General features: G+C 46.1%; 1 protein-coding gene across 1 annotated transcript in view; it reads right to left on the bottom strand.

The window, feature by feature from the left end:
- Positions 1–21,981, bottom strand: part of EFNA2 (ephrin A2) — a 172,026-nt gene that overhangs the window by 10,879 nt on the left and 139,166 nt on the right. The window contains exon 3 of the mRNA XM_054980772.1: positions 9,463–9,755. Within this exon, the coding sequence (XP_054836747.1) occupies positions 9,463–9,755 (293 nt within the window). The remainder of the gene's footprint in view (positions 1–9,462; positions 9,756–21,981) is intronic.

Here is a 21,981-nt window from a genome sequence, read left to right as displayed (position 1 = left end):
GATAAGGACAAAATACAATGTATAGGCAAAAATATAACCATGCCTTCAGCCAATTATACCAAGCTGGAAATGCTCATGAAAATGGCTAAGTGCACACTGAATATAACATTCAGCCGATAACGCAGAGATGATGGACAGCTAGCTGAAATCCGTTTCAACGCTGCTTGTCTTCAGAAAAACTCCCAAGTTGTTTGTAGTCTGTCATCTGCTTGGATCACTGCAGTGATTATTCAGAGGTAAAAAAAATCAACAGTTGTAGTGTATACAATTACACCAATAACGAAGAGACAGAATCTGAATTTTTACAAAGAAGAGGCAGCCATTTTCAGCTACTCACTACATCAGGCATGAGTCATCAAAAGCCCCAGTCCCTGGCTGTGTTGAATACAATCCTTTTAATACTTTATCATTTATATTATACCTCCAGTACGTGAGTACTTCTGTTTTCCGCTGCTGAAGAGGTCAGTCTTTTTTGTTTTCCACTTTATAAATGCTGCCACTAAGATTCAGTCTATTGGCAGAGGAGATGAGTTTGTGCAAAGAATCCTGGTTCAGCTCAATTTTTGCAAAACCCCTATCTTGAAGCCGTTCTGTAAACACAAGAGATAAGAGACGGTGTTTGTGCCATGTATAAAACACTACAGAATAGCATTTACTTTTTTTCTTTGTTCAGGACGTACCCATCTCTTACAGGAGCGCGAGTTTCCTTGGTGTGGAATCTTCTCTTGGCCCAACAGTCCAAGGCAACCAAAGGCAGCTGTTCCCAGGGGCTTTTCAATATTGCTTGCTGAGACACTGACCGCTAACAATAGGAGGGCTTTATTCCAATTCCTGTCCCAGGACCCCCTCCCTTTCCCATAGCTTCAGATTCCTGCTCCCTCCTAGCGCGAGGGTTGGCATTGTCTTCAGACAAGAGAGAAATGTCACAGTGATGTCACCTTTTATCAAGACCGAAGACCGCTTCTCAACGGGACTTATGAGGAACAGAGAATGCCCTGCTCGGCATAGCCCCACCCACTCAAGTGGCATATCCCACCCCACGGTTTTTGGAGTGACACTTGAGGGATGCCAAAACCTGGGAAGATGGTTTTTTATAAATGAAATTGGATTATATCCATATGTGAGAAAATGTTTATTTTGGGGGTGGGTTTTCTCATCAATTGCCTTGGGAGCTGTAATAAATGGAAGGAAAGCAAGACACGGAATACATTTTAAAGATTATAAATCGCTGCTTGAATCTGTCATCCACATAATGGAGAAAAAAACAGAACAGACCCTCTTTCCTCATATGACCATGGAAGGGATCAAGGCGCACCTGGGCGTTTCTTCCCCTTTCGCCATCTCCCCCTGTCTGTCTCGTATTCCATGCTCATCTTCTTTTCTTGCTCCCCCTTCTCTCTGAAACCAAAGCCTCACATTTCATTCCCCTTAACACAAGGGTGATCATGACTTTCAGCTACTCTTTTCGGAACAATTTGTCACCTCTCCACCACCCCTGGTCTCCAGCTGAGAAATAAACATCCAATGTCCTTAGTCAATTTGCCTTCCTTTGACTTCACTTACCTATCCTCATTTTAAAAGTACAAGAACTTATTTTACATGGAAATCTAACGGGGCTGGCTGGAACCTGGAGAGTTCTGAGTTCTGGTCCAATTTGAGGAAGGATTTGTTGAAAGGAAGGAAGAATTGGCACACTGAGCCAATTGGCACCCTGGATATTCAGAAGAACCCACGAATCATGCTAGGAATTTAACAAAAGAAAACAAAAAGGGAAACTGTGTTGTTTCCCCCTGCTTATAAAAGCATTTTATTGAACTGGAATGGAAGCGGAGAGGCCAAGCAGTAACGTGTCCTCTATACCTGAAAGCACGGCACTAGAAGGGATCAGGTCCGCTCCCGAGGCTTGCGTTTGCAGAAGAGGAATCGGGGTTTTGAGCTGAATATCGTGAGGGCAATCCCTTAGGAATGTGCAATGGGGCAGGCATTGTTTTTTTATTCATGCGTCTCAAATCACTGGTTCACTTTCATTATAGAACGCTTACGTGTGTTTTGTTTTTATATCTGTGTACATTTCTTTTGGTTTCAATAGGAAACATTTCTTTGTCTCCCATCCGATCTGGATTCAGTTCTCAGAGATTGCATCCCTCACCGAAAGGACGCTTTCAGTTGAATTTCAGACAGAGAGGAGAAAAGTTCCCAGGTTTATGGCAATCAGGGCAAAATGCAGGGAAGTGAATGGCATTCATTCATTCATTCATTGTAATTTGGGCTTGTTTTTGTTACCCTAATGAATGCATCTAATGAGGCTTTTTCAGTTCATTCATTCATTTATTTAGAAGCTTCCCTACAAACCATACAAGCAAACCAGACCCCATTAAGACTACTGAGTTGTGGCATTTCAATGTCAGTGCCTCTGACAGTATGCAGAGGTTCCCATCCCCCTGGAACCCAGTTATTTTAAGGACCAAACGGGCATACTGCCTCTGAGCACACACAGAGTGTCTTTCTATTGTGAAGGGGACGTTACTCCATTGGTCCAGAGACGGATCTGAACGTGCTGTAGAATCTGGTATTCTTTCTTGTTTTTGCCTTCATTTGTACCCCACCTTTCTCCTCAATGAGGACCCAATGCAACTTACATAATTCTCCTCTCCTCCATTTTATCCTCACAACAACCCTGTGAGGACGGGTAGGCTGAGAGTGGGTGATGTGACAAGGGCTGTTTCCACACTACTCACCTTCTTCCGGAACGGGGCGCAAAACTCGCGCGAGAAGACGCTATCTTCCGCGTTTTTTTCGCAGCGTTGCGCCCCATTCTGGAAGAAGGTGAGTAGTGTGGAAACGGCTAAGGTCAGCCAGGTCCATGAGTGAGGAATTGAACCGGGGTCTCATAGATCCAGGGCTTTTTTCTGGGAAAAGAGGTGGTGGAACTCAGTGGGTTGCCCTTGGAGAAAATGGTCACATGGCAATCTCAACTCCCCTCTGTCTGGAGATCAGGGGGCGGGGCCACCAGCCGTGTGACCATTTTCAAGAGGTTCCAGAACTCCATTCCCCCGCGTTCCTGCTGAAAAAAAGCCCTGCCTAGATCCTAGTACATCACTCTTACCACTCCACTCCGCCCCACTCCACTGGCTCCACTGCCTCAGGTGGAGACAGCCCAAAAAGGCCCTTGCTGACTTGAAAGGAAGAGAGCAGATAAGAACACAACGGGAGTGGGAGGGTTGAGCATAGCTCTAGGAAGACTTGCTGGGCTACAGAACAGTTGGAGGACAGAGAACTCAAGTAGGAGGGACACTGGAAAGCCATCAGAGAGTCTTTAATTTAATGTCTGCTCAAAAGTAGCTGCAAGATAGGGACTTGGGTCAGGCCGTGACACTTAGGCCGGTGTATAAGCCGTGCTCTTTTCCCACAGGCTGTGCTCCAGAGAGAAATCAGGTCCCCAAACTTCTGTCACCTCCAGGAAAGGAAAAAAGAGACTGCAGAGCTTTCTTTGTTTCTCCCATCAAGATGAACAGAAGCTTGGGTCAGGGTGGCATGGGGTTTTGATTTATTTCAGGGAAGCAGTGCAGATGGGTGAAGGTTAGACTTCCCCTGGCCAGTGCCACAGCGAGAGAGAATCCAAACCTCCAAAATTAAAAAAAAAAAAAATTAAAGATGTCAAGATCATATTTCTGCAGTCTTATTTTGCGGGGCCCTGATCCACAAGTGTTGTCCCTTTTGCTACTCTTCATCCCAGGAATTCCCTCCTAGGAAAAGGAGCCGCACCTCTCACTTTCTCTCCTTTCCACGAACCCTTTGGAGTATAAGGATGGATACTATTTTCCTGAATTGGTCTCTTGTTGCCTGGACACTCCCAGTAATTCCTTCTCCTTCTTTTCCTGCTGTTTTAATTTAGATTTTAACAGTCTCCCTCATTTTGTATTTGTTACTCTGAACATTTAACAACAGTTGGTAGTTTCTTTTATGAAAGAACTACAGATTAATAGCAACGCAGAGATGCTGCAGAAAACAGGATCCCCGTGTTAAGCCATCCTACATCTCACATAATGCACTTTTCTTTCATCATTATATCACCACATTACGCTTTTCTCCCTCTCCTGCTGCACAACATTGGCAGCTGACAATGGCAGAGAGTAGGGCAGAGCACAACGTCAGCACAAAGCCTGGGAAAGTGTGTCTACGTGTTGCCAAGAGAAACTGAAATGGATGCCATTTCCAGCAGGAGAGTTGCTCAGGAAAAAAAATGCCATTCCTCTCTGGCCATTTGCCTTCATTTCATTGCATGGGATAGAAAACTGGCCTTGGTTTTATCTTTCCTGATCCGGTTCTGATTTTGACCATATGAAACCCTGCTCAGATGTAAAACTTTTGTCCAGATAATCTGCTGTCCCCTTCTCCTTCTCCTTCTGACCATTTTTTCAGACATTGTTCTGAGAAGTCAAACAGAATCTCTCCCATCCCAAAAGCCACTGTTTAACCTTGACCTAGAACTGCAGAGTGCAAACAAGACCCTTATCCTCGGTGCCTGGAAGGTTAATGGAATTCCAATTTGCAAGCTATAGAAGGTGGTAATGCCTGTTCTTTTATGTCTGCTAAATAGGGTTGCCTCAAAGAGGCATAATTTCTAATGTTCCACATGACATGAATTCTAACTGGCTTAGCCATGATGAGTTTCACTATTTACTCCTGTGTAATCTCTCCCTAACGACATTAAAAAATAAAAAAGAGAGAGAGAAGTAGCTATTTTACAAGTGACATTTTACACAAGGAGAGGGAGAGAGAGAGGAAAATGGTAATTTAATATAGATAAAAAGAACAAATTAAGAGGGTTGAAAACAGACGCTTTAGAGCAAGAGAGGGAAAAAATATTAAGGAAGATAAATCTGCCCGTTAGTTCCTGGACCAAGAGAAAATGTGGAGTGCTTTGGGGTCGTGGTTTTTAATTAATATTATTATTATTGCAAAATTTCTTTATTGAATGCCACACACACACACACACACACACACAAAATAGAAGATTTAAGAGATGCTTTCTGTGGGCTTGGAGATGGTTGCTATGATGTTAATTTCTTCCCTCCCTAATGCTGACCTTGAAATTAACCAACAAGGGGGCCTGATCCTTGGGACCAGGCGACTCAACTCAAAGCACGGTGGCTGTTCAATGGAAGTGTATGGAGCTTTAGGGGACTGTTGTGAGGGAAAGCAATGTGTTAATTTGGGTCCCGTTTGCCCCAGGGCAGTTAAACAGTTTTCGTACCAGTATTGTCTTGTCCTCACAGGAGAATCCAACTGCAAATGACTTGTACAGCACAACAATAATGTGATGTGAAACAATGTGCAGACGCAGCTTTCTCCCCCCTTCTTTTATTTGTGCCTTTTGGTTCATTTTCTGGTATGTTGATCACCATGTCTCAGTAAAGAGTTTAATTTGTTTCAACCAAGCTACTGAGTCTGTGCATTCCTTAGTGGTTTAGCATGGCCGATTAAGGCAAACAGGACTCAGATTTAAAAGGTAGGAGCAGTTGGAGTCGTTGCCTCCCCCCCCCAGGTCACCTTTAACAGCATCTCAAAATAAGAACTTTTCTTGACATGGCAATAAGCCTTTCCCACCAAATTCACACCCAACATTTCTGGGTATTAGGTAGGGTCGCCAGCTGCAGGTTTGGTAATTCAGGGAGATTTGGGGATAGAGCCTGGGGAAGGAGTTCAGTGGGGATGTGATGCCACGGAATCCACATTCCAAAACAGCCAGGGTTTTTTTTCAGCTGGAACGCGGTGGAACCAAGTTCTGGCACCTCTTGAAAATGGTCACATGGCCGGTGGCTCCGCCCCCTGATCTCCAGACACAGGGGAGTTTAGATTGCCCTCCGTGCTGGCGCTGATGCGGAGGGCGATCTACACTCCCCTCTGTCTGGAGAGCAGGGGGTGGGGCCTCCAGCCATGTGACTATTTTCACTGAGGGCGATTTAAACTTTAAAAAACTCCCCCCTTGTTCCAGCTGACCCAAAGTGACGTCATTGCGCCGTCCTGAGTTCCACCACTGAGTTCCACCACCTCTTTTCCCAGAAAAAAAGCCCTGAAAACAGCTATTTACTCCAGGAGGTGAAAACAGATGCACAGGAAACAGTCTGTGTAGGACTGAGCATTCTCCGCAGCATTTAGCAGTTTTGTACATTTAAAGATTTATATGCCGCACTGCCAATAAAAATTTTAAAATGTATTAAGGCTAATATCCTTTGATAGACCTCCTTATACTATATGAATTGGTCTAATGCTTTTTTCTTGAAGGCATCCAGACTATCAGCTGTCACTGTGTCCTGCAGCAGACTTCCAGGACTTCTGCATGGTGCCGGACAGTGCCCTCAAGTCATAGCTGGCTTATGGCGACCCCTGGTGGGGTTTTCATGGCGAGAGACTAACAGAGGTGGTTTGCCACCGCCTGCCTCTGCAACCCTAGTCTTTGCTGTAGGCCTCCCATCCAATTACTAACCGTGGCTGACCCTGCTTAGCTTTTGAGATTTGACGAGATCGGGCTCACCTGGGCTATCCAGGTAAGGGCGCACCCTGCATACATAAAGTTTTTCTTAAGGTCCAATAATAAGGCAAACCCTAATTTGTCTTCAGACATCCCAGCTGTGAACATTCCTCTCCATTTGCATTTGTATGAAGAACACTGATTGATAGTGGGTATAGTGTTGTTGCGGGGATTATTGCTTTGGTTGTTATTCTCTACCTGTAACTGCCCTTTGTATTGCTAGTCTCTTGGCACATTGGCTGACCTGCTCTGATGTCACAGTAGGCCTGCATCAGCAGATGTCTTTGCCTCACTGCCACTGGCTTAGCTGCTCTGATATCAGTAGAAGGGCCAGCTGGTTTGAGCTCGGTTGCTGAGATTACGTGGAAGGGATTATTTTAGACCTCAGCCATGGAGGTGCAGGATCCCTGAAAATCCTTCATGGAATTAGTCCCCTTTACCTACAGTGAAACGGCCTGGGCTTTTGAATGATATCTTGCAGGTCCCAATAGGTTGATTGGTTTCCAAGAATTTTGCTGGAAAGGTACACAGGAAACAGCAAAACAGGACGTGGCCCCCAGCAGAGACGTAATTCTCCCCCCTTTCTTTTTTCTTCCTTTCTTCTTTATAAAGAAAACCAAGATAAATGAAGATTCGTAAATCAGGGGCTTCTTAATGGGTGGTCTGGGAAGCTAATTTAAAGAGTTTGATTATTTTTGCTCTCTGGTAGCACAGTAGGCCAGAGGCCCCGGCAGGAGGCCCGAGTTCAAATCATTTACAAGCCAAAACATGGCCTGGGAAGAGAATCATCTTGAACGCTCCTTGTCTTCCCTCCCCTTTGCAAGAGAAAATGATGGGTCACCGAGGGGTTTCTCTCTCTCTCTCTCTCTCTCTCTCTCTCGCTGCCGAACATTGGCTTATTTTTATTATCTTCTCAGAATGTGGCCCCAGCTGGGTTCTCCACCGTCCCACATTCCCAAGTCACCGATGGAGGTTAAATAGAGTCATTCCTGCTAATTAAACCGGTCCCTGTGATTGCTTTGCTTAGGACTGACAGGGTAATCAGAACAGTTAATCGGCAGTATCACTTCAGATAAAAACAAAAGGGGGACACTGAGAGAACTGGAGCCGCTCAGGGGGACATGAAGGGCACGGAAGAGCCACCGCTCCGAGTGACGTTGCTTTACAGTTTGTCTCACATTGCCTAGCTGAGAGGGTTAATGAATAGGTAAAATGAAGGGAGGGACGGAACCCATGTTTTTAAAAACCCTAACCTCACATTACCAAGAGCTTCTTGAAGAAAGACCAAAATAAGCACGGGATGAATTTTTTTAAAGCTAGCAGCACACTCAGCTGCGCAAATTCCAGATTGTGAAAAAAGTGTTTCCTTTCTCTTCAGCCACTTAATGTTTCCTTCAATGACTCCAAGTTAAAGCTGCCAACTCAGGGTTGGGAAATTCCTGGAGATTTGGGGGTGGAGGATGAGGATGGTAGAGTTTGGGGAGAGGAGGGACCTCAGTAGGGTGTAATCAGGGCTTTTTTTCAGCAGGAACGTGGTGGAACGGAGTTCCGGAACCTCTTGAAAATGGTCACATGGCTGGTGGCCCCGCCCCTGATCTCCAGACAGAGGGGAGTCGAGATTGCTCTCCCTAAACTCCCCTCTGTCTGGAGATCAGGGGGCGGGGCCACCAGCCATGTGACCATTTTCTCCGAGAGCAACCCACTGAATTCCACCACCTCTTTTCCCAGAAAAAAAGCCCTGGGTATAATGCTATACAGTCTGCCCTGTAAAGCACCCATTTTCTCCAGGTGAATGGATCTATGTAGTTGTAATTCTGTGAGATGTTCAGGCCCACCCGGCGGTTGGTGACACTACTCATACGGTGGTCAGATGAGCTGTAAAGACCTACTTTTTGATGCAGAAGAGTTAGCTGTGTTAGTCTGTGGTTGCAAAATAGTAAAGAGACCAGGGCCATTTCCACACTACTCATCTTCATCCGGAAGGTGGAACGTCGCGAAAAAAACGTGGAAGATAGCGTCTTCTCATGCGAGTTTTGTCTGATGTCATGCAAAACTTGCTTGAGAAGACGCTATCTTCCATGGTTTTTTCGCAACGTTCCGCAGCATTCTGGATGAAGGTGAGTAGTGTGGAAATGGCCTAGTAGCATCTTTAAGACGCTATCTTCCATGGTTTTTTCGCAACGTTCCGCAGCATTCTGGATGAAGGTGAGTAGTGTGGAAATGGCCTAGTAGCATCTTTAAGACTAACCAACTTTATTGAGGCATAAGCTTTCGAGAACCACAGCTCTTTGTCGGATGCATCTACATCTGACGAAGAGAACTGTGGTTCTCGAAAGCTTATGCTACAATAAAGTCGGTTAGTCTTAAAGGTGCTACTGGACTCTTTACTTTTTGATGCTGACTATCAGAGATCAGGGTTTAGTTAGAAGGTCATTTTAAACAGTGGGCAAGCGTTTTATCCTATTTTGCTGGGGGAATACATGTTTTTGATACCTGCTGCCTGAGTTTTCAAGAAACTCCCCCCAAAGATGACTTTGAACTTAAGGTGACCCGCCCCTTAAAATGCTTATAGAAAAGATTTTTTATTACTGTACATAACTTCAACTTGTATACAAATTTAAAACAGCACCCTCTTTTTCTTGACAGTACAAGTCCTTCAGGTAAATAGGGCAAAAATTAAATAAATGCAGAATTGTGCCCCCATCCCACAAGATATTGAATGATTTCTGACGATGATCATGCCAACAGGGCCTCAGTATCCAACATCCTTCAAATCCAAAGCAAAACCGTATGCAATGTTTTTATGTACAGTTGTGTTTGCTTCCTGTATGACCCTTTGCCAATCTAACATTTGCATCTATAATTTGCACATTGTCACTAGACGTTGAAAGGTTTCCTCAGCCCAAAAGAAAGTAACTATTACTCACATATATAGTAATATTCGTGTCCTGGTCTGAATTCGAACCCCAGTGAAAAAGGAGTGAAGAGCTGGAACTTTTCAGAGAATTTCAGTGGCCCGTTGGCCGAATCGGGCCTGTTGCATTCCCAGCGTTTGAAGCCATTTTGCCGGTGGTCGCAAGAGGCATGGCCTTCGTAGTTGACCATGTAGAGGATGTACCGTTCCATCCGTTCCATGGGGAATGGGATCTCGTAGTGTGGGCAGTAGATATCCAGATAATCATTGATGCTCACTTCCACCGTGTAGTCCCCCTGATGGAACCTGTGGTGGCGGGCGGGTGGGGCCGGGGGAATGAGAACAAAACGCACAGTTAGAAGCATAAACAACAAAATCCACCTCCCCTTTATAGAATTAGGAATAGGGCTGAGATGAACACCCCCAGTCATCTGGAATGCAGATTTGCCACTTGAGTTTTGAACCAAAAATTTCAAATCTGTGTTTTGTGGTAGATAAGACATTTTGCTTCCAACACCCCCCCCCCCCAAGCCCCAGTACTTTAGCAGTGCCTTTGCAGAGCGAAATCTTATCATCTCTCACCCATCACCCATACAAAATATTAAAGATTGTAAGAGGCACACACACAAACCCCGCAAATGCAACAATATTTGCTAAACATGTGGCAAATTTTTGAGCATTCTGAGAGAATATCAGGGGAAATTAATTTTGAGAAACTTAACTCTTAAAGGAACTGTGTGGGAGGGGAGATTTTTTTCAGTGCTGATAATGGGACTAGAGGACCCGGGAGGTCCTTTCCAACTCTATGATTCTATGACTCGTGCCAGTCCACCTATCTGTAAAGCTCAGGCAGTGTTTGTCCGTGAGCAGTCTTAGCATGCGCAGAGTACTTCTCTGCTCTCACACTGCTGAAAAATCACAGATAGCTTGTTGTACTTGCAGAAAAGCAAGATATTTGAGTAGAAATGCCACTCTGGATCGGGAAATTCCCAAAGATTTGGTGGCAGAGTCAGGGGAGGGTGAAGTTGGGGAAGAGGAGGCAGATCAGCAGGGAGGGACGTGATGCCGTAGAGTCCACCCTCTCTAGCTGCCATTTTCTCCACGGGAACTGATCTCTGCATTTTGGAGTTGAGCTGCAGTGCCAGGAGAAGTCCAGGCCCCACCTAGAGGATGACAACGCTAGATTTGGGACACCTAATTTTAGAAAACTGTTCCTGCCTCCTTTCTCTTCTGCACCTAAAGACCCAGTTTCTCTATCTCCCTTTTAACTCTCCTCCCCAACTTATCGTCTCCCAGCCAGGGACTGATCCCAGGTGTATAAACTCTGAGATGGCCTGCCCCTTTTAGGCTTCCAGACCCTCCTCTCCCGCAGGATGTAGATGCTAGAAGTTCAGACTCCTTGATGCAAATAAAAGCACAATAGATCCTACCAGGCCAAAACGGCTGCCAGTGCAGCCTTCCCTTCACCACGTGACAAGCATAATCTTCCCTCTTCCTATTAACTTTACAAGATTAAATTGAGCACCTCTTAAAATTAATAAACAGGCAACAGTAGGAGATTAGTCGGAGGGGGGGAGTCATTCTTCAGCAACATATCATCTGCCCCCACGGGTATTATATTCAGAGGCACACTCCAGTCCTATAGCAATTTTTTACATTTTTGGGGACAGATTATCCAAGAGATTAGGGGATTAGCGAAACTAGGAAGAGGGCATGGCGGCACCTGGGCTATGCTCGGTGTGTACCAAAATCCTTAAGACACTGTCACCAATTGCTTGCTGAGCCCAACAGTCCCGTGTCTGTCTGCCACTCTGGAAATAACCTCAGCCAGCTCTCCAGCCGAGTCTTTTGTCCACTCAGCCCCATGCTGCCCCTACAAAGAATGGGATCCCTCCCCTCCCCAAGTGCTGTTCTCACAGGGAGGCAGGTGTAGAACACCCACCTAGCCACTGCACAGCACCCCCAGCACTCCACCTCCACCCCCTTGCCCCCCTCATGTGAGGAATTGAACACATGGCACTGCCCTATCCTGAGACAGAGCTCTGGTCCCTCTAGCTCAGCACTGTTTATTCCAGGGGTTTTCAGCTTTGTTAAACTGAAATTTAGAGAAAGGGTAGTGGGCGCCAGTACAAAATGGCTGTCACAGGGGCAGGGTGAATCATACAACTGTGGGAAGTTCCAAGAGGTCTTCCAGAATTACAGCTAGTGTTGCCTGCCTCCAAGTGGCTAGAGATCTCCAGGAGTTACAACAGATCTCCATATGAGAGAGAGTCTCTCTACACGGGACATCTTACACAGGGATTCTCAAGTGTAGGGAGAAACAATTTTAGCTGGGAAGTGTAGTTTAAAAAGACAGAGCAAAAGGCTCTGTCATTTTCACCTCTCTACAAGAGGGTAGTCTGAAAACACAGAACTGGGGGAGATCGCTCTTCAGAAGGTTCGTTAATTTCATCTTGACTGAGCCTTTGGGGAGGTGCAGAATGAAATTAACAAACCTTCTGGGAGCAATCTCCACCAGTTCTGTGTTTTTAAACTACGTTTTCTGGCTAACGTTGCATCTCCCACACTTGAGCATCCCCGTGTAAGATGTCTCATGTAGAGAGAAGAAAATTGCTGCTTTCAAGGGTGTACTCTATGGCATTAGAGACCCCGCTGAGGTCCCTCCCTTCCCTGAGCCCTGCCTTCTCCAGGCTCCATCCCCCAAATCTCCAGGAATTTCCCAACCTGGACCTGACACCCTTGACAGGTTCCTGCTGGTGGCAGGAAATCCCCCACCATCAGCTGGGCAGTGGAAGAAAAATAAGTGAGAAAATGGGTGTGGTGAAGAGTAGGGTTGCCAGCCTAGCAACCGGTGGGGGTGGAGGGGCATATTGCTGGCACATCATTTCCAAGGTACAGCCCAAAGTGACAATGGGTAACTCTAGGAATTTCAGAAGTCTATGGTTTTACCAGAGAGTTTCCTGTAGTTCCCAGAGCTAACATTCACTTCCGGGTTGTGCATCAGAAGTGATGCACTGGCAATTAGGTTGGAGCCTTATTTTTGTTTATTTTTCTCCCAGTACTGTAACAGGGAAAATTACCTGGAAATTGTCCACCATAAGTGGGCCTGTGGTAAGCCTAGCCATGGGTGTTGTCCCCACATGCTGACATCACTCACTGTACACCCAGAAGTGAGGTCAGCGTGTTGCCAGGGTCACTCTAGTATTCAGGCAAAATTCTACAGTTAAACACACGGGAAGTGATGTCAGCGTTTCACCAGCAACATCATATGTTGCCAGAGTAGATCTCCAAACTGGTAAGTCTCCCACTGCTTACCAGCCTTGTGCTACCCTTACCACTACATAGGGCAAGGCAACTCAGAAGTATTTTAGTGAATCAAATTATTTCTCCTGTATGATGCTATGATACCATAGAATACTTCCTGTGAGCAATAGATCCCCACATGAAATCTAGCAATTAAGAAGGTCTCTATGAACGTACATTGAGTGGATTTTCTGTGACCACTGAGCTAGAGGAAAGGGGTTCAAGATTAGAGGGCAGGTCAGCCTGGCAGTCATTTTAACACAACTGCAACTGCATAAAGGTTTGTCCTGTGCCATGACTAGTGAAGAGTTCTGCGTGGCTCAATGGCTTGCATATTTTGACCCTCAGTTTCTGCTGGAGTCTTTTCTGCTCCTTCCTGCGCCTCCTGCATCCCAAGATGCATATGCGTGGACAGGAGGGAAAGACGCTGTGGGCTTCCAAGAGAGGAAATGTATTCAGAATGCATACATACATGCATAAGCCCAGCTAACAGATCTATACCTCCCCACCCACAGTTTCCCTGCCCGGTAGAAGATGTGGCTGCATCTCCATTTAAATGGAGCTGGCTGTAGAGAGGAGTTTCCCACTGTGCTGAGAAGTGGCAATTGAGCACGGTGGGGCAGGCCGGTTTCTCCCAGATCCTTGGCCCACCAACGAGAGTTGGGCACACTGCTGTGTTTGTAATGCAACCACCGCAGGGGAAGAAGCAAACTAACGTGGCAGAGAGGAGACAGCCCAGCCGCATGCAAGATATACACTCCATGGATTGAGGGAGGGGAGATATTTATGGCCCTGATTCAGATCAGCAGGTTGCACGTGACAAACCTGCTGAGGTGTCTTGCCTGAACTAATGAAGTCAACTCCAAATTTGGCCCTAAACATTTTGAGGTGGTGTGAAAGAAACACCAGAAGAATTTTGAAGACACCAAAAGGGGAGGGGACATTTTATGTATCTGGGCTGGGAGTCACCAGTTTTGACAGCACTGACCAGTTCTTGTATGTTGGAGTGGGGGCTGGATTAATCTCTCTAAATATAACGTAATGCTTCATATATAATATTATACAGAGCTTTTTTTCTGGGAAAAGAGGTGGTGGAGCTCAGTGGTGGAACTCAAGACTGCACAATGACGTCACTTTGGGTCAGCTGGAACAAGGGGGGAGTTTTTTAAATTGCCCTCAGTGAAAATGGTCACATGGCCAGGGCCCCTGCCCCCTGATCTCCAGGGAGAGGGGATTTTAGATTGCCCTCCAAGCCAAACTCCGCACCAAATTCCCCTCCGTCTGGAGATCAGGGGGCGGGGCCACCAGCCATGTGACCATTTCCTAGAGGTGCTGGAACTCCGTTCCACCGCGTTCCAGCTGAAAAAAAGCCCTGATATTATAATATATAATCATATATAATATTATATAATGCTTCAGATCAGTTATCCCATAGGTCTTCACAATACTGAAGTAGTAACATAACATTATCATCATTCCAAACTATAGATAAGGGTCTGATACATTATTCCAATCATCTTCCTAACAACCCTGTAAAGTAGACCAATAGAATTATTGCTGACATACAGGTGAACAGCTATAAGAATACTGGTTTGCCTTCAACCAGGTAGTGAAGCTGTAGCTGAGTGAAGATTTGAACCAGGGACTTTCTAGCACAGCTTAGCCATTAAAATAAACCAGCTGTTTGAGGTAGTCTGGTATCTCACATGAATGGACACCCCCCCTCTCCCCCCCCCGATCCTAATCTGCATGACTTATAATAATATGCCTATTCTGTAAACATGTGCAGGTACATTTCACTGTGCCACTGGTTTGCTAAAGAGAGAAACATCTCTGTGTAGCCACTACATTGGTTCCAGCTGTGAGAGAAGCAGGTTGAAGTTTCTCAGAAGTGAGGGAATTGCACACTGCACATGCTTAGAGATCCCTTTGGCTGACCCTACAAATCCTAGGGTTTAATAATCAGAACAAATCCTGCTCTGCGCTATGTAATCAAGGAGGAAGTGAGCCTCTTCCATATTTTTCTCTGTGCCTCCCCTCCCTCTCCCCCTCCCTGCAGCTTCTACTCTCTAATGATATCATTACTCAGAGCTGGCTGAGAGCACTCCAGAGTTTATTTCCCTCTCGGGGGAAGGGAGGCCTTGCTCTGCCCTCTCCAGATACTCAGTGCATCTCCTTGCCATTAGGATCCCACTCATCAGGTACTCTTGAAAGGTCTCGGAGCACCAAAAAGCATCGTCAAAGTATGCCCCCCCCCCGTCACAGCCTGAATCCTAAAGAGCACGCACACAGATGAGAGGTAGGGGAGATGGTTTGGGCGCATTTTTTCCCAGTCATGTTTGCAGAGTATTTAAGGTTGTTCATTGGAATGTTTAGATGCACACAGACACAGAGAGAAAGGGAGAAGAGAGAGGGGGGGGGAGAGAATGCAGAACAGACACCTGTTTAGTACTATAAATACCCAGCTGTGGATTCCAAAGATTCTGGGGCTAGAGTAAGGCCAAAGGGAGGGCCTGGGACAGCTCTGGAAGGGTCCGGTGATTCTGGAGAAGATAAACTGGCTTTCTTGCTCCTGCATCTTGCAGATGTATATGGCTAAACCTGATAGGGAGCTGAGTGCAAAAGCCGCCATCCGCTGGAGTCACCCTACTGCTCACCCCACCCACTCCCCTCAAGTCAACAGAACTTGTGCCAGGGGCTGTCAAGGAAGCGCGTACAGCTATCCTGCAAAGATCATAGGAAACTGTTGCTCTGGGGCTGAGCTTACCTCCTGGTTTCTCAGCTCTCTTGCAAATAAGAGTTGCCAGCTCCATGTTGGGAAATTCCTGACGATATGGGGGCTGGAGCCTGAGGACATTTGGGGAGGAGAGGGCGCTCAGCAGGGTATAATGCCATAGACTCCACCCTCCACAGTAGGTATTTTCTTCCAAGGAACTGATCTTTATGTCCTGGATATCAATTGAATTCTGTGAGATCTCCAGCCACCACCATTTGCAAAGCAGCCCTATTACGTGTATTGCAGCGAAGTTGCTGCCATTTTTGAACCCCAAAGTTTCAGCATCACCCACAAAACTCCTAGCAGCTGCTTTTTCTTTTTAAGGAACTCTGGGCCAATTTTGTTCCCGGTCAGCTGTGTAACCTTCCAGCCGCCACTCCATATCAGGAATAAAGTGTCAGGGCCGTCAGTTCAGAGGCAGCAGCTCCTAGGCGCCTCTCTTTGAAGAAATCCAATTAAAAGGGGCAACTTCTGAGACAGACCGCACCTCTCCTGCTGCAAAGAGAGCCTTGATCTTTCCTGGCCTTCTGGTGAGCGATCCCGCACCACTCCTTCCTTTTACTTCTCCTGACTTGTCAGTCAACATTCAATGCAAATTCTGCAGCGCCAAATCCTGTGACCTGTATAAATTATGCACATTATATAGATGTAGGCAGGGGGCTTGGCGGAACTAAGCTTACCACTTGCACGTCTGGCCTGTGCTTTTCTGCTCCCCTGACCGGCGGTAGGGGAAAGGCACCGAGGGGGCAGAAGCGCATGCACATGCTTCTGCACTCACCTGTTGCGCCGGCAATGGGAGAGCAGCGAGGTGCGCTGAAGCTGAGCTCAGGGAAAAATCACCTCTAAAGAGGCTTTTAAAAACTTTTTTTTACAGAGCTGGGCTTCAGCATGCCCGGCAGCTCCTCCATCACGCTGGAAAATGGCAACAACCGTGGTCCGCATCTAGTACTATATATTAAAAAATTTTCTCTATTTGGTTTAGGGCCCGGTTTGGGGTCTGTCTGGTGAATGATCTAAAATGGGTAGTACAGTGATTCTCCACAACAGTGTTCAATATCATTCACCAAAGTTGCCAATGTCCAGGTGGGGCCTGGAGATCTCCTGCAATCTCCAGACGACACCCATCTCCAGGTGACTGAGATCAGTTCCCTTAGAGAAGACGGCTACTTTGGAGGGAGGATTCTATGGCATTGTACCCCTCAGCTCTTTAAACCCTGCCCTCTGCAGGCTCCACCCCCAAATGTCCAGGAATTTCTCAACCCAAAGTTGACAGTTCTACACCACTATCTCCTTCTGGATCATGTTGTCAGGATAAGCCTAGATGGCATGGCTTTGCAGTGGTTCTGGTCATTCCCGGTGGAAAGATCTGAGAAGGTTGGGCTGGAAGAATGTTGCTTCACCCTGTAGCATTTACCTGTGGGGCACCATTGCATCTCCCATGCTATACAACATCAGTATGGGACTGCTAGACAAGACCACCCCGCATGCTGTCGTGGTTAGTGTCGGACTAGGATCTGGGAGACCTGTTCAAATCCCCACTCTGCCATAGATACTTTCTAATGACCTTGGGACAGGCACACCCTCTCGTCCTAACCTACCTCACAGGATTGTTGTAGGGTTGCCAGCTGTAGGGTGGGAGAATTTGTGGGAGAGGGACCACTTCTTTGGCACTGAAGTGATGTCATCACGTTGGGGCAATGCTCTAGGATTCATCCCAAACTCTAAAGCTTTGGGTGAATCCTAGAGCGTTGTCCAATGTGATAACATCACTTCCATTTTCATGACAGAAGTGAAAACACATGCTGGAAGGTATCTGAAGAAGTAAGCTGCTCTTTCAGACTAACACGGCTACCCACCCTGATCTTCATCTGGTTGAGGGAGGGACTGAGATCCCAAGTCGGTGTTTACAATCAGGGATGGGCTGGATGAGGGCAAACACAGTCTGGAGAACATGGACGATGTTTCGTGGTTTTTCTGTGGTGGTGGTGGTGGGGAATCAAAGAGCAAGGGGAATTCTGCATCCTTTGGGCTTGAGGCTTCCCAGAGGCATCTTGAAGGACACAACAGGAAACAAGGATGACGGACTAGACGGTCTGATTCATCAAGACTCTTAGAAAAACCACTAAAAAGCATCTAAAACCTATTAAGCAAACTTGTGAGATTTTCTTTAATTAAACTAATTTATTTAATTAAATGAATTTGCTTTCCTTCTTTTATTTTGCATAAATTTATTCTGCAACATTTACTCTTCTGTGCAATTCATTCTGCCTTCTGCTTGTGACTGGGAGGAGGACATTCAGGACACCACAGCCCCCTTGACTTGGAGTCTCCTTCTTGGGGCTCCTGGCCCACATGGCTTCAAGCACGTCTTCAAGCAATAATGAGAGACGGCAGCTTGCTTTTTCTTAATACTGAAAACTCCAAGAGGCAGGAATTCTGCACCCACACTTATTTCTCAGGCCCTTGGACAAGATTGCCTTGCTTGTTCCATTTTGCCCTGAAAGGAGGCAATGCACTTTAAGAAGGCAAAAAAGACTCTCCTTTACGAATACGTAACCACAACCAGCCTCAAAACATCTGAGAGAAGAGAAAGTGGTTTCCAAAGCAAGACAGCATACAAGAAATTCTGGGCAGATTCCACATGAAGACCAAGGCAGATCCTTTGGAAATCAAGATACAGAAATGGAGAGCAGGACAAAGAGGCTGATGGGCCAATATTCGAGCAGTGAAGCTTGTTTGAAGGAGGCTGAAACAGGGGCCAAAGGGAGGTACAAGGGAAAGGGCTGGTAGACAAGGAACTCTGCTGCCAGAACCAAGGAGGGGAAGGTGAAGAGCAGAGCCACATCGAAGGAGACTTGTGAGCCACTGTCTGGCTGTGACTCAGGGCTTGATGGGGCCTCACTCGGTGGCATCAACTGCCCCACCAGCAGGGGGCATCAGTACAGAGAACAGGATGGTCCGGCATCCAAGTGAGAGGCCCTCCCCAGCCACTACTGAGTTCCCTATTCGTGCAAACAAAAGAGGATTTCAATTGAACCCACGGAACGTGTTTTTGTTTGGTTGCTTGTACGGTTTAGTTTGAGCGTGGCGCTCCGAGTTTCCTGGGTGTAGAAAACACGGGCTCCCGAGCTGATCGAGAAGGTTTTGTTTCTTTCAAGCCCCCCCCCTCCCTCCTGGCCAACATGAACAGTCCTTTCTTTGAGAATCACAGTGTGAGTTCTCAAGGAGTCTTTAAGTGGCTGTACACCTCATTACTTGCTTCATAAGCGCTTGGATCACACAGGGAAATAAACTAATTAATGCAAAGGGCTTTTTTGGTCTTTGTGTGCATGTGCGTGTGCATTGTGTATGTGTGTTTCTCTTGGCCTCCATTTCCCCTAATCTGTTGCAACCCTGCCCCTGGCAAGGTAACTTTTGAAAATGTAAAATGAGCCCCCCCCCAGCCCACGAAGAAAGAGTAACCATTTACTCTCAGAAACAAATATCTTTGTTACCATAAATGCAAATTTGTTCATAATTATAACAACAAAAATACCCTCCCCTCTCCCTGAAGAGAATTAATTGATTCATATTACAATTTTTTATATATGGGGGATAGTCATTCACTCAAGCAAAGAGGATTAAAAAAAATTAAAGGATACCCAAGTCTCAGAGGGAACAGTATGACGGATAATAATTACACGTTTGAAAAACAACTGACATGCAGCAGAACCCCAAAATCAAAGCTGACCCAGCCCACCTGGGGCTGTCTCCTTTCTTTCTCTGGCTGCCTTTATTTCCTTTTTTTTCAGGACTTGCACATTTTGTTGAAGGAAAAGCTAATTGGACGTTGCAAAGAAGGCAGTTTGCCAAGCGGGTTGGATGGAATGGATGTGTTCCACTAGAGAACGTGCCAGTTGCTTCACTGGTTTTTATTGTAAAGGCGTGCGCCTAAGACATTTTGCACACAGATCCCTATTGGCTGTTGCTCATAACATCACCAATGGCTAGTGACTCATAACTACACCCCTCCAATGCTATAATGAGAAGCCCATTCAGATTCTTATTCATGCAAACACACACATACGCACACACAGAGGTTGCCAACTTCGAGTTGGGAAATTCTTAAAGATTTGGGGATGGAGCTTGGAGAAGACATAAGTTGGGGAGGAGCTGTGCCGGGATTTAATTCCATAGACTCCATCCTTTGCAGCTGCCATTTTCTCCAGGGAATCTGAACTCTATAGCAGAGATGGGCACGAACAGCAATACGAACTTTAAAAAGCCACGAACAGCCCAATCAGCTGTTCACAAACAAGCTGTTCGTGAGGCTCCATTCTAAATGAACAGGTGATCGTTGCAAGCCTCGTTCGTTGCTGTTCGTTGCTGTTCGTCAAGCCAGACAATCTGGCACCTGCAATCATTTCCCTTGGTAACTGGAGACAGGGACTGCCTGAACGCTGTCTGAACTCCTGCTGTTGCCCTGGAAACCCCAATCTAAGCCCAATTTAGCTTGATAGGCAGGTCTTCCTTTCAAGTGTGGCGCTCCAAATTTGTTACAAGGAAGCAAAGAGCAGGGGGGAGGGGAGCTCCCAGCTCTGGTTTTGCAGACAGTGAGGGAGAGACAGTTGCTGTTGGCATTTTGAGAGAGAGACAGGGAGAGTGCATTGGAGCTTGAATTGTCTTTGTGTGTGATGGGATAGGGATCTACCCCTTCAGGTTCCAGGGCTGCTGCCAGGCTCTGGGGCCAAGCTATTATTTATTATTGGTACATTTCCTGCTGTCTGCTCAGGTAGGGTTTCTGGGAGTGGTGCAGTAGGGATCTTGATGGCTGGAGGAGAGCCTGCTGGCCCCCATGAACAATGAACATGTTCGTGCACACATCATGTTCGTCAATGTTAGTTGTTCGTGGATGGCAACAAACAATGAACACCATGTTCGGGTTTTTTTCTGTTCGTGCCCATGTCTACTCTATAGTCTGGAAATCAGTTGTAATTCCAGGAGAATTCCAAGATCCACCTGGAGGTGGACAATCCTAAAACACATACAAGACTTTGAGCATGAAGATGTAAACCAGGCCGGTGGCCTTTGACAGCTGGCAGCTGCAGTTGTGAAACGTATGAATTTGAAGACAACGCTGGATAATGGGGAAGTTCTGTTTGTAGCATTCAGTCTGTTCCGGTCTACTTATGCACCCACGTGATTGCCTGATGCTGCAGACAGCGAGGCACAAATTTTTGAGGCTTTAATTTTATTTTATTTATTTATTTGTGAATCTTTATACCCTTTTCTCCCCAAGGGAGACCCAGGCAGCTTACTACATCATTCTTCCCTTCTCCATTTTATCCTCACAACAACAACCCACTGAGATAAGTTAGGCTGAGAGAGAATGGGCTTTTCTGCCCGTGCAACTTACTCTGGATTTTTTTAGCAGTCAATCTACAAGCACGGAAAGCAGTTTGGGTATAGTTCTTCTGCAAGTCTACCCTCCTTCGCATTTTTAAAGTTGTGAAGACAGTTTTATTTTCTTCTTTAAGCAATCAAGATTTTCAAGTGAGGGAGCTGTTGACATCGGTGGCATCACTGACGATATCACAGCACTCCCCTTTTTTTTACACATGCTTATATCAATATAATTGATTTTTTTAAAAATAAAGATAGAAAATGAACACCTTGGGGAAGCCTAAAAGGAGAGCCGATCGCCTGCCGTAGCTAAGCCTTCTCCCACCCCACGGTCCAAAACGGAGAGCCCTGATCAGGCTGACCCAGAGCCAGGAGCTGGAGATTGGCACCGGCAAAGGCCAACTGACCTCGGTTGGGATGGAGCCCGGAGCAGTAGCGGACGTGTGCTTTTCAAACTGCATTGCTTTTTTTTGGCACCAGAAGTGGCCACCTCCATTCTCTTGGGCTTTTGCAATTTTTTTTTAAATCATCAATTTCATATAACTATATCATTTCAATAATAGGTGCAGCAAGTTCTCTCTATTCCCAAGTTTAATTTGAAAAAAAATTAAGTCTCTAGCCCCTTCCCTTGTGGAGATATAAGGAAAAAGGCATCTCCAGAAATTGGGATACTAGAGACTTAATTTAAAAAAAAATGAAAGCAGAAAATTCAGAGAATCTGCTGCATCTATTGTTACAATAGTAGCCCTCGCCTGGATAGCCCAGGTGATCCTGATCTTGTCAGATCTCAGAAGCTAAGCAGGGTTGGCGTTGGTTAGTAAGTGGATGGGAGACCTCCAACAAAGACCAGGGTTGCAGGGACAGGCAATGACAAACCACCTCTTGCCTGTTAGTCTCTTGCCATGAAAACCCCACCAGGGGTCGCCATAAATCAGCTCTGACTTGAAGGCACTCTCCACCACCACCAGGTCCATATATCTGTATGCAATGGATTATTTTTTTAAAAAAAAATGATTGAAAACAAAACCAGGACAGGAGGGCAGGAAGTTTGGGGGAGAAGAGTAGTTTGAC

Source organism: Eublepharis macularius, chromosome 5, assembly GCF_028583425.1.
Source record: "Eublepharis macularius isolate TG4126 chromosome 5, MPM_Emac_v1.0, whole genome shotgun sequence".
NCBI lineage: Eukaryota > Metazoa > Chordata > Lepidosauria > Squamata > Eublepharidae > Eublepharis > Eublepharis macularius.
This window is presented reverse-complemented; position numbering and strand designations above follow the sequence as displayed.